At 51.7% G+C, this 12,101-nt stretch overlaps 4 protein-coding genes across 4 annotated transcripts; 3 read left to right on the top strand and 1 right to left on the bottom strand.

The window, feature by feature from the left end:
• Window positions 1-1,088: 1,088 nt before the first annotated feature.
• On the top strand, window positions 1,089-3,453 carry CTRU02_206253 (transcription initiation factor TFIID subunit A; the record flags this gene model as incomplete). The annotated part of the gene is made up of 2 exons (XM_036728149.1): window positions 1,089-3,137; window positions 3,199-3,453. 2 exons carry the CDS (start codon window positions 1,089-1,091, stop codon window positions 3,451-3,453), a joined length of 2,304 nt encoding a protein of 767 aa, XP_036580263.1.
• Window positions 3,454-5,126: 1,673 nt separating this feature from the next.
• Window positions 5,127-6,992, top strand: CTRU02_206252 (proteasome regulatory particle subunit; the record flags this gene model as incomplete). Its single annotated transcript, XM_036728150.1, has 3 exons — window positions 5,127-5,379; window positions 5,463-6,790; window positions 6,849-6,992. 3 exons carry the CDS (start codon window positions 5,127-5,129, stop codon window positions 6,990-6,992), a joined length of 1,725 nt encoding a protein of 574 aa, XP_036580264.1.
• Window positions 6,993-9,682: 2,690 nt separating this feature from the next.
• CTRU02_206251 (transposase) lies at window positions 9,683-10,840 on the top strand (the record flags this gene model as incomplete). Its single annotated transcript, XM_070204682.1, has 2 exons — window positions 9,683-9,803; window positions 9,861-10,840. The coding sequence occupies 2 exons, from the start codon at window positions 9,683-9,685 to the stop codon at window positions 10,838-10,840; spliced, it is 1,101 nt and encodes a 366-aa protein (XP_070061786.1).
• A 272-nt stretch (window positions 10,841-11,112) lies between these two features.
• CTRU02_206250 (uncharacterized protein) lies at window positions 11,113-11,493 on the bottom strand (the record flags this gene model as incomplete). Its single annotated transcript, XM_036728152.1, has 1 exon — window positions 11,113-11,493. The coding sequence occupies one exon, from the start codon at window positions 11,491-11,493 to the stop codon at window positions 11,113-11,115; it is 381 nt and encodes a 126-aa protein (XP_036580266.1).
• Between the last annotated feature and the right edge of the window lie 608 nt (window positions 11,494-12,101).

The raw sequence follows: 12,101 nt of genomic DNA, 5'->3' as shown, positions 1-12,101 counted from the left end.
GTTGGTGGTGATGACGGTGTGCTGCGGCCCTTGTCCTTTCGAGAAGCCTGCTAAATATGGAAGGGCAAGGTAATAAGGTGGACTCATTTGGCGAGGCTTTTAAGATCTCGGAGTGCCGTCTATCTGATTAACCACCCACCGTTCGAGATGAATGCCCAGTACCTTCTAACGAGGAAGATAATTATTCGAAGAGGAAGTACTTGTCTGATGACGCAAGCCTCGGCGGTATTTTTCCTCTCGTCCAACTCCATCATAATGTTAGATGATTGCCGACAACGATTCTGGTGATGAAAGAAGAGCCGACTTTTGGGCTCATCACATTGCACTTTATCGACTACGGCAAGGTATCGTGCCAAGTGATTTCAAGGAATCAAGTGATGAAAGAGAAGCAATAATCAAGCGGGAAAGACGTGGGAAAAGATTCGACAGTGGTTTTCTGCCTCTCACCAAATTAATTCCCGGAAAATTCAACCAGCGACCCTTACCTCGAATGACACTGCTTACACACCATGATTGATGATTGAATCCGATCACTCGGCCGAGATACTTCTCTGGCCCGAGTGATGGAATTCAGTTTACATACTCCGTACACAATAACTTACCCAAGGCACTGCAAGCCTTGCTATTCAAAGTTCTTAATATGCAACCCCCTGAAATAAATCATGCAATCCGTCTATAAGACTCATTCTGCTATAATGGAATAAAAACTAAAAATTTGAATCAAAATAAAGGAATACCTGTCAATCGATATTTAGTTCTCCCATACTTCTCCAAAACCCTGGATGGCTGGGGCGTGACTTTGGTAAGAACGCGGTCCAGCCAATCAGAACAGCCCGGACCACCTCCACGCGGAACTTTCCAGCTTCGCGCGCCATGTCGCAACTTCAACTCCAAAGGTCAATCTTTCTCCGTCAGCCTTTTCTATCCCATCCATCGAAACAATTAGCACCTGTACTTATACTCTTTTCTGTTCACAACTTAGCAACACTTAGAATCCCGTCGCTCGAGCAGTCTGTTCGAACCTGTAGACTCTGTTCCCTGTAGAACTGCCCCTGTCTCCCAAACAGTACTCTCACGATCCCACGACGATGAACAACCAAGGCCAGCCTGGCCAGCCGAACCCGATGGCCAGTCAACCTGTGCCAGGGACACGGGCGCCCCCCATGTATCGACCCGAGATGATGCGAAACCTCCCTATTCTGAATGACGAGGAGAAAGCCAAGTACGAGCGCGGCCTACGCCAGCTTTGGAACCATTACGAGACGCACCCCGAAGATTCGGCTCAACACCAGGATGCGAAAAAGAAGATCCAGGACTTCACCAAAATGCTGCTGAATAAGTTGCAGCAACGGAGAATGCAGGTCCAACAACAGCAACAGGCCCAGCAGCAGCAGACTGCTCAGCCTGCCCAACAGCAGAATCAGCCCGCCCAGGCACAGGCACCAACGCCTCAGCAGCAGCCGCAACAACTCCCCCAGCAGCCGCAGGCACAGACACAGGCGCAGGCACAAGCCCCGGCTGCGGCTCCAGCTGCGAACCAGAACGCCGGTGGTGCTGCGATCAAGACTGAGCCAAAGCCCGAAGGCACCCCATCGACAGCCGCTGAGCCTGCACATGCTCCCACGCCTGCCCCTGCCCCCGCCCCCGCCGCCGCGCCGACTCCTGCTCCCGCCCATCAGGCTCCTCAGACGACCCAGTTTCCAGAGCACATCCTTGCGCATATTCGACAGATGACTTTCAACCCTCCAATGTCGATTTCTGATAAGGGCCCCGAAGCGGTCACACGCTGGTCCAACGACTTCAAGGCGAAGTATCTTCGAGCCCTGATGCAGATGGATCAGCAGGGAACACAGATGAAGCGCATCGATGCCGTCATCAAAGACAGACAGGACAAGGGCAACCCATACAACGCCGAGGAGATTAAGCAGCTGCAGATCCGACGCGATCACGCCCAGAAGATGTATACCGAGGCGCACAAGTTTGTTGACAACTTCCGTAAGAGTCAGGACACGATCAACAAGCAGCGCGCTGCCGCTGGTCAACCTGCTGGTCCCCAGGCGGCTGCTCGACCTCAGCAACAGCAACAACCAGCGCAGCAGCAGCAGCAGCAGACTCCCCAGCAACAGGCACAGCAGCAACAGCAGCAGCAGCCTAGCCCAGCTGTGGCGGCTGCGCAAACTCCTGCTACGCAGGCAGGAGCCCAACCGAGCCCCGTGCCTGCCGCGGTAGGAACCCCCGCGATGCAAAATTCTCAGACAACTTCGGCGGTGAATGCAGCTATCGAGGCTGCCAAAAACCAACAGATGGCGGCTGCGGCGGCCGGACGAGGCACTCCTCCTCAACAGCAGCAGGCACACCAAGTCCAGCAACAACAACAGCAGCAGCAGCAGCAACAGCAACAACAAGCCCACGCTCCTACTCCGTCCGCGCCTGCCCAGACCCCGACTCCATCTCAGCCTATTCAACCACAACAGCCTGTGTCTGCACAGCAGCAACAACAACAACCCATGGGTGCTCAAGGTCATCAACAACCTCATCCTCCTCCTGTCAATACTGCCATCGCTTCAGTTTCTGCAGGAGGTGGTCTTCCTTCGGCAGGTACACCCACTCAAAACCGTGTCGCGACTCCCCAATCCGCCATCCCCGCTGGACCTGGCCAGGCTCTTAGCCACTCTGCCGCCGTTTCGCGCGCCAACCAACGCGTCAACTCTCTACCCACTCCTATGCCCGCTCAACAACAACAGCCCGCCCAAGCTCCTGGATCCGCCGGCCCTCAGAACGTGATGGGCTCTGGGGCTGTTCCTCACCAGCAGCACGCCCATCCGACCCAGCCTACTCAAACTCTTCAGTCTAAGCTGCCGATTCCCAAGCAACTTCCTGAAAAGGCCACTGCTGTTCCCCAGCCTGTTGCGATGAGTGGTGGTGCTGGGGCCGGTCGTCCCACATACACCGGTGGCGGCGGTATCGCTGGAGGTGTTATGGGCCAACCTGCGATGGCTAAGATTCCTGCCTACGTGCACGAGGCTGAAGGTGACCACGTTCTCAGCAAGAAGAAATTAGACGAGCTTGTCCGACAGGTTTGCGGTGGAAGCGGCGAAAGTCAGGATCCTAATTTACTGACTCCCGAGGTCGAAGAGGTGTGTTTTTTTTTTTTTTAATCATCATTTGTGGTCTTTACGTATGCTAATATGAATACAGAGCGTCTTGACCATGGCTGATAGCTTCGTCGACAACGTTTTGGAGACCGCTTGCCGCAACGCCAAGGAACGCGGCTCCAAGGTTCTTGAAATCCGCGACATCCAGCTTGTCCTTGAACGGACCTACAATATCCGTGTTCCTGGCTACTCTTCTGACGAATTGCGCACCGTTCGCAAGATCCAGCCCTCGACCGCATGGATTACTAAGATGAGTGCCATCCAAGCTGCCAAGGTTACCTCTGGCAAGGGCGAGTAGTACCTGCCCGTAGACGTACCGAAGCCGACGTTGAAGAAGAAGCGGAGCCACGTTAAGCGTGGCGTGGCCAAGAGCGTACGCTTCTTTGCTGATGAGAAAGAGGGTGGAGTTGATGGAGGAGTATCCAGGCCCAATACCCCTACAAAGCCATCCAGCGCTGGCACTCCTGCTCCATCAGGATCACATGAGACTGCTTCTCCCTCTCAACAAGCCGGCCAAAACCATTGCCAGAACGAGGCACAGGTCACACTCCCTGTCAGTGGTCCACCAAAGATTCAATACTCGACCGAAAGCACCCAGCAGGGTGGAATGCAGGCTGCTCCTCAGCTTGAGATTAACTGGAAGACGGGATAAGACGGTTGGGGGGGTTGTATCATGATTGAGGTGGTTCATCTGCTTGACATGGTCATAATCATTACGGAAAGGATGGGAAGATATGATTAGGCGTTCGGAGGGCACTATATGCAGTCTTTTGGGGGTACCTTTTGACATCCCGAGTGCCGCAGAGAATGCTCTTTCCTTAGTGTAGGCTATACCCAAAAATTGACAACAGGACATTTACGATATTAACTATTTCACTAATGACGTCTCTCTACACATTTGTCGATATGATGAGTCGCTGGCATGAGTCAGCTCTGCCAAGGACAGCTGTTGCCAAGCCATGTTCAGCTGGTGCCGGACCGCCAGACCGTGAGCATGGGAGTCCGGATTCGGCTGGACGTCACACGCAGACATGTAGGTGGCGCCGCATTTCATACATGTGGTCTCTCATCTTTGGACGAAGACAGAGAAGTCGCGTTAGGTCAACAAGACAAAGTTGGGCTCTTGCATATTGAAGCTTTTCATGCAAGACTTTTATGCGAAGGAATTGGTCGACGCATTATAACCACCAACGTTTTTTTCTTTGAGAAGATGCGCATAAGAATTGAGTAGAGGCAGCTTACTATGTAATTAACTGCTTAGTAATTCCATGTTGAAGTGTGGGAGGTGGATGGTGAAGGTGCAATTCGTGAATAATTACATAATTCAAGCTGAGAGCTGCACAAATGTGGCACTGCAGACAGGCAGGCAGCATCGACAACGTCACTCGCGCCTGAGACCCGTGTGGCCTTCCCTCCCCCATTCAGTTTTGGGCATGGTTGCTCTACGCTCCCAGCAGGCCCGGCAATCTCGCTCGCTTAGCTAAGGTACATCAAGGATACCGCTGCCAGCCCTCTTCTGTCAGCTTATCCCGCGTCTCATGTATGTACCCGACCCACCTCAACAAGGTACCGTGACCTGGTTCCAGGCGGGCTTGGTGTGTGTGTCGTCGCCCCAAGGGCCTGAGAGCAACAACCTAAGCCTCAGGTATTCAATCTTTGAGCTCTCCTCCATCGAACCTTCTTGCATCACGAGGCAAACGACCACACAACATCCACCCATTCCCATCAACGGTAGCCGAGTTCGACGGAGCTTCGACATCGACCTGAGCACATCCTACCTCTGTCACCTGACTTTTCTCCATTTTCCTCCGGTACGAGACACCTGACGGCGCCCCGTATCTACGCAAAACAACCCACCTTTGCTCCCTCCTCTCCGGGCGCGACATCACCAAGCGACACCCGGCCGGTGCCATCCTAAACAGCACCCAGATCACCTCTCACATATTACCACAGCTAGCCCAGTAACCAGAAATGCCGGGCAAAACACCCTCGCGCAACGGGAAGGAGCCCCTCGAGAACGGCGTCCGCAAAGACGAGACCAAGGACGCCAAGAACAAGAGCAAGAAGGCGGCAAAGGACGGTGACGAGGAGATGACTGTTGTCGTTCCCCCCTCAAAGAAGGCTGCTGCTGCAGCTGGTGATGCCGATGGTGACGTTGAGATGGGCGATGAGAACAAGGATGACGCAGAAATCAAGGTCGACCCGGTGGTGCAGGCTGTAGCAGGTACGCGAAGACTCATCATCTCCGAATTCGCTTGGTTTCCCCTTCCCGCCAAAGCTTCAAGCTAATGACTCTTCGTTGAACAGATATCAAGAGCAATTTTGCTCTGCTAGACCGTGCCGTTGTCCTCTTCGATGCCAGATTTACCCTCCGGGCCCTGCGATCAATCTCAACCATTCGTAAGCGTCTGACGCCCGACATTATCGCCCAGGTCATCGTCGAGACCTTCCCCGCGACCGTCACCTCTGGAAATGTTGCCAAGCAGCTTCTGATTGCTATCGGTCGTGAAAACGTTCCCCTGGGCCGCTCCAGTGGCCAGGAGATGGAGGTTGACACCGAGCCCGCGAAGACGACCAAGAACGGCCAGAAGAAGGAGGCAAAGGAGACCATCCCGGAGATTGACATCTTCCTCGGTATCCTGGTCCAGGTATACCTCTACGACTCGAAGCAGCACCAGCGTGGAGTCGACTTCTCCAAGCAGCTGACCGACCGCATCCACACCCTCAACCGCCGCACATTAGACTCCCTCTCCGCCAAGGTCTACTTCTACTATTCCATGTTCTGCGAGAGCCTCGCTCCTCAGCACCCTTCTCCTCAGTCTCCGGTTGTGGCTATCCGGCCCACTCTGCTGGCTGCTCTGCGCACTGCGGTGCTCCGCAAGGACATTGACACGCAAGCATCAGTCATTGTGTTGTTGCTTCGCAGCTACCTGTCCACATCCCACATCGCACAAGCGGATCTCCTCGTCTCCCACACACAGTTCCCCGAGAACGCTGCCAACAACCAGGTCGCTCGCTTCCTGTACTACCTCGGCCGCATTCGCGCCATCCAGCTGAGATACACTGAGGCACACGAACACCTGACGGCTGCCACGCGCAAGGCCCCCTCAAGTGCGGCCGCTGTGGGCTTCTCCCAGACCGCAACCAAGCTGTTGCTTGTCGTTGAGTTGTTGATGGGCGATATCCCCGAGCGATCCACTTTCCGCCAACCTACTCTCGAGCTGGCTCTGCACCCCTACTTCCTTCTTGTGCAAGCCGTGCGAGTGGGTAAGGTACAGAACTTCGAGACTATTATTGCCGACCACGCCGATACTTTCCGCCGTGACGGCACCTACAGCCTGATCCTCCGTCTCCGCCAAAACGTTATCAAGACTGGTATCCGTATGATGTCTCTGTCATATTCCCGAATTTCCCTGCGCGACATCTGCATTCGTCTCGACCTCGGCAGTGAGGAGTCAGCTGAGTACATTGTCGCCAAGGCCATCCGCGATGGAGTTATCGAGGCCACCCTGGACCGTGAGCACGGTTACATGAAGAGCAAGGAGGTCGGCGATGTCTATGCCACACGAGAGCCGGGTGAGGCTTTCCACGACAGAATTCGCGCCTGCTTGGCTCTGCACGATGAGAGTGTCAAGGTAAGTTTGGACAATTCTCTTGAGCACTACCCCCCAGACTAACAGTTTTGTTTTCTAGGCTATGCGATTCCCCATGAACCAGCACCGTCTCGAGCTCAAGAACGCTCAAGAAGCGCGCGAACGCGAACGTGAGATGGCGAAGGAGATACAGGAGGGAGACTTGGACGAGGACGACCTCGGTGGCGAGTTCGAGGGCATGTAACAACTCTATTCTCTACTTGTGTTGTTGTCTTATCAACTCTTTTGCCGATGCTTGCTTGCTTGCCGGCCCCTTCCTCGCACTGCAAAATTCTCAACAATGTGGCATGGAGAAGGAAACGAATGGCAGGCGCAAGCTCTTTCTGGTTCCTTAATGAAGAGGGCGGCGCTGGGAGGGGGGAATGCCTTCCGCACACGATTCAGGGGCGGTGATGATAGACCTTTTTTTTTTGTTTTTTTTACTCCTTCCAAGTGATGCGGGCATGCGCGGGTGATGGTGGTGACCTCCGGGTAAAGGAGATTTAAGGCGACGGACGTGTACGTGTGAGAGGCAGGGTGTGTTGCGGCTGCGACTCTGTTGTGTGTGTGTACTAGATAACGCAAAGACATGGAGGAGGTTGCCAATTTCAGCAATGCTGTTCGTCCCAAGTGTTTGATTTCAACTGTGAGGGTTTGTGTCCATGTTTGTAAGTTGGTGAGACTGTGAGTTGAAAGATGGGATGTATATTCTCGTTTACATTAACGGGTCAATTATCGTAGTGCCTGGATGGGAAACGTCACCCCCCGGGTTCCGCGTGAGGGTCGCCCTGCTGCTTTTTTAAAGGAGTCCTGAACACGGGGCGGGGGGGGGGGGGGGGGGTCCCTTAGTCAGGCTGTTTGACTGTAGGGTACTGCGGCGGGAGTAAGTCATTTGGAGATATCATGGCGGTTGTATGTCACGATTAGACTTGTAGTGATGGGGGGAAAGCAGCAGTGTGTCATGGTATAAGTGACTAATAGACTTGATTTGTAGTGCTGCAGTTGTCAAGTTGAGGATTGGGGGGTTTAACATGCTGGTCTTGGTTGGCAATGTGGCACAAGGGCACGGCTTGACGGTTCGACCGTGGATATCTAGCGTGAGTCGAGGGTCACGTAAGTTTAGTGCCGGCGAGATGTTTCTGGGTGTTGATGGGAGGATACTTGGGCGCCGCGTGAGGGTTAGCGTGACGATGAGGGACCTGGTAGGCACATCGTTTATTCTTGCACAATTGCCGTTTTCAAGGCCTGGTGATATGGACCCCTGTTGGTACCTATGGACTCATCGAGTGTGGCGGCATCTCTGTTGTGCTTGATATACAAATTTCAGGCTTAGATCGGTTGCTTGCGGAGTCTTTGGGTAGATGAAGGGGATAACATGATGCGAGGGAGAAGTGGGAAAGTTGAATATGCTGCAGGCGACGACTAATTTCATGAACGATTTTTTTTTTTTTTGTCATTATAGCATAATCTACTCTCACAGCACGAGTATCGATGAAGCCTCGGGGTTGAGAATTGTCGGTTTGTTTTTGAGATCAAGATGCTGAGCGGGTGCATGGGAGTTATCGCTGTAGCATAAATATCCAAGTTTGAGTACAAAAAACTCCATTCTTCCATAGTGACATGGCTTTATGATAAATTCGCGATGTTGCTGAACTCTTCTATCCGCGTCGGGATGGGTGACAGATGCGGCTGGCCCACGCTTTGCATGATGGGAGAAAGAGGTTGTCATATGAAGCTGCCACGATGCATAATATGCCGCTTTTCTGGGATAACGTCGCACACCCACTTCTCGCACACCCCCACATTTCGCACACCCATAAATCGCTCATGTAGAATTTTACCCTCTTCAACATTCTTTAATATCTTCACCACTTTTACAGCGATTATTATAATTCTTTGAATAGTTACTCTTATACGCTTAATGGGCCAGTATACGGAAACAGAAGTCAATCAAGCTCTCAATGCAGTTGCAAGTGGGCTGTTACGACCCGTCAGATGCACTTAACAGGACCCACTCGGTTGGGCGGTTATGACAGGACTTTGTATGCAGGGCCACGGGAACAAAAGGTAACCTCTCGGAACGGAAGAACTATAGAACGGAACAAGTCACGTGATGAATCATTCTAGGTCAGAATGATCCAAGAAGAGTTGGGGGCCAACGGATCATGTTCGATCAATATGATCTCCAACGACTACAGACAATACGTGTAGATAGACTCCTATATAGACCAGGACTTGAGTACCTGCTCAAGCCCTCTAGATAGTTCTTCAGCAATCAACTTGTGATTCATCCTCGAATGACTTTCAGCTTACCTCTCAGTATTGTGAATACTAAGAACCTCGTTACCATAGTGTAAGACTGATCACCTTACCCTAACCCTACGATCTACCAGAACGACCTCTACGAACCAGTGTTAGTCTCTTACTGCACCTTCTGTTAGCAGAACCCTACTGTCAGATAGCTGGCCGTAACATGGGCAGAGTGTCCGAAAGGCAGCTCATGATGCTGGAATTCCACCATCAACCCTCCAGTCTCGATTAAAGGGTTCACAGGCAAGAAATGTAGCTTTCTCTAGCTTCCAGAAGCTATCTCCAGCACAGGAAAGTCACTTAGCTGAATGGGTGCGTATCCAGGCGGCGTTAGGGCTGCCGCCAACACATCAACAACTCAAGGAATTTGCCCAGCGAATCCTAGACATCAGAGGCACTACCCAGCCACTTGGGAGAAACTGGATTCAGTTCTTTATTAAGAGAAATCCATCAATCAAGGTTCATAGAGCTAGAGCCATCGATTCTAAGCGTGTCAATGGGGCCTCAACTAATGTAATCAGGCAATGGTTTCAACAACTCGCCCTTCCAGAGATCAAGGCGATCAAACCACATCATCGCTATAACATGGATGAAACTGGTATCCTAGAAGGCAGAGGATCAAATGGCTTAGTACTGGGATCATCAGAAAGCTCATCAATGCGAAAAAAACAGCCTGGGTCTCGGGCTTGGACAACTATGCTTGAGTGTGTCTCTGCAACTGGTCAGGCGCTTCCTCCACTTGTTATTTATCGAGGGAAATCGGTTCAACAACAATGGTTTCCTCTTGATATCCATAAACGTGATATTTACAGTGGTTGGAAGTTCACAGCAACTGAGAATGGCTGGACTTCAGACTCTACAGCTGTGGAATGGCTTGAGAACATCTTTATCCCTCTGACTAAGCCTGATCATCCCTCTGAGCAGAGACTATTGATCCTAGACGGTCATGGCAGTCATGAAACAACAGAATTTATGTATCTCTGTTATAAACACAAGATATATCTCCTTTTCCTACCGCCACATACATCCCACGTTCTCCAACCTCTAGACCAAGCAGTCTTTGGGCCTCTCAAGGCGACCTATCGAAAAGAGCTTGGATACCTCATTCAACACAACGATTCTACAGTTGTAGGCAAACGGAACTTTCTTACCTGCTATGGAAAAGCACGCCAGATGGCATTTTCAAGCAAGAATATCAGAAGCGGCTGGAAAGCAACAGGACTATGGCCCATTTCGATAGCTCGACCGCTCATGAGCCCTCTACTGCTTGAGAATGCTTCCAAGCCCTCAAAGCCAGGCTATTCTACGCCTATGAGGGCCTCTGATGGTGGAAAAGACGAAAACTGGGCATCTGCTACATCCATAGTAGCCTGGTCAACGCCCAAGAAGACAGTTGATCTATATGATCAACTTAGCTTATTCAGCAAGTTGGATAAAGATCAGCAAACGCAGCGACTGTTGTTTCGGAAGGTTCAAAAGGGATTTGATGAAAAGGACTATCAATTGGCTACAGCAGAGAAGAAGATTGCAATGTTGGAAGCAGAAGTTGAGGCTGGAATGGTACGGAAGCGGCGTAAGGTCCAAATGAGCCCAAATTCGAAGTTTGCCAACATTGAGGCAATTCACAAAGCCCAAATTGAGGCTGGCGAAATTGAGGATAGCTCAGATGAATCTAGCGAGCCTGAATTACCTATTAAAACTGGCGATAGTATCACAGTTGCAGGAGACGAATCAGACTTATAGTTATGAAGTTGATGAATACCTCATGATGACCCAATTTATGGGTGTGCGAAATGTGGGGGTGTGCGAGAAGTGGGTGTGCGACGTTATTGGTTCACTCTGGTCGATTCTACGTCCTTGAGGACTGTTAAGGTAGCGACACTAGCATCAGGAATGCCTTTTCCGATGCCGAGTTTACTCGGCCATGACAATACGGAACTCATTAAAGAGCTGGGAGCATTGATTATTCTAAGCAGGCAGCTACCTCTGTGGAAACACCTGGAGCTCAAAATACGTTACTCCGGGCAGCTCGTACGTTCCCACCAGCTGGCCGGCGCGCAAACCACTCCTTCACCTCCGCGGAGGGTCGTCTGTGCATTAACGTTGCGTTGGTGGTTGTAGGTGATGACGACTGCGTTCGCGTGTTGCTTATCCCTGTCGGTGTCTGTACAGACAACATTCTTTGGGTTCCAATAACCCGCTTGCAGGTCCAACTCGTTTCTTCGGTTCTTGATCGCCCACATGATGTTGTCGAAGCTAAGCTTGTTGCCCCTCTGGACGCCGGAGCAGATGAGGCGGTATGCGGGGACGGTAGCCCCGATGGCCGGTTCCGGGGCGGGAGCTGGTGCGGCGAAGACGGCGCTGGCGGCCGCGACCAAGAGAATCTGAGGTTGCATGGCCTGTACAAAGGGGTCCTAAGTACACGCAGATTCTCTCATTTCAGAGATACAGACGGAAAGTCTAACTTACGTGGGCGGGATTAGGTTAAGAGCAATGTGTGATTGTCTTGGCGTGGGATGATAAAGTTGCAACTCTGGAAGGACGTCTTCTTTATATACTTGAGAGGATGTGTGTGTTGTTTATAGCAAGGGGCCTTGCATTTTTAAAATGCAAACCGCCCCCTCTAGAGTGGTTATCGCCTGGTTCCGGCCTGCAACCAACCCGGCGTCTACGAAAGACTGCCCTCGATACGCGGTTTAGTCACTTGACAAACAATGAGATACCGGACGGGCTGCGGAAATCCAGGGCTGCAGGGCCAGATGCAACCTCCATTTCCAACGAGTCAGGTTTTGCAGTAAGCTTTGAAAAGTCCTAACAGAGAAATCTGATAAATTGACCAAATGCAAGACAAGCCTATCATGTTCAATATGCATCTGCTGGCCAGGTGCCGGAGAATTGACCCATTTAATTGAGTTGGCTTCTCTCAATTGTAAAATATGAGATACCGCTGCTGACTTGCGCAGATACGTTAGGCGTGATTACAACAGAGAGATAGTTCTATTTG

Source organism: Colletotrichum truncatum (assembly GCF_014235925.2).
Source record: "Colletotrichum truncatum strain CMES1059 chromosome Unknown Contig_0003, whole genome shotgun sequence".
In the NCBI taxonomy this organism is placed as follows: Eukaryota; Fungi; Ascomycota; class Sordariomycetes; order Glomerellales; family Glomerellaceae; genus Colletotrichum; species Colletotrichum truncatum.
The sequence above is the reverse complement of the archived record's forward strand: the minus strand, read 5'-3'. Positions and strand labels throughout refer to the sequence as shown.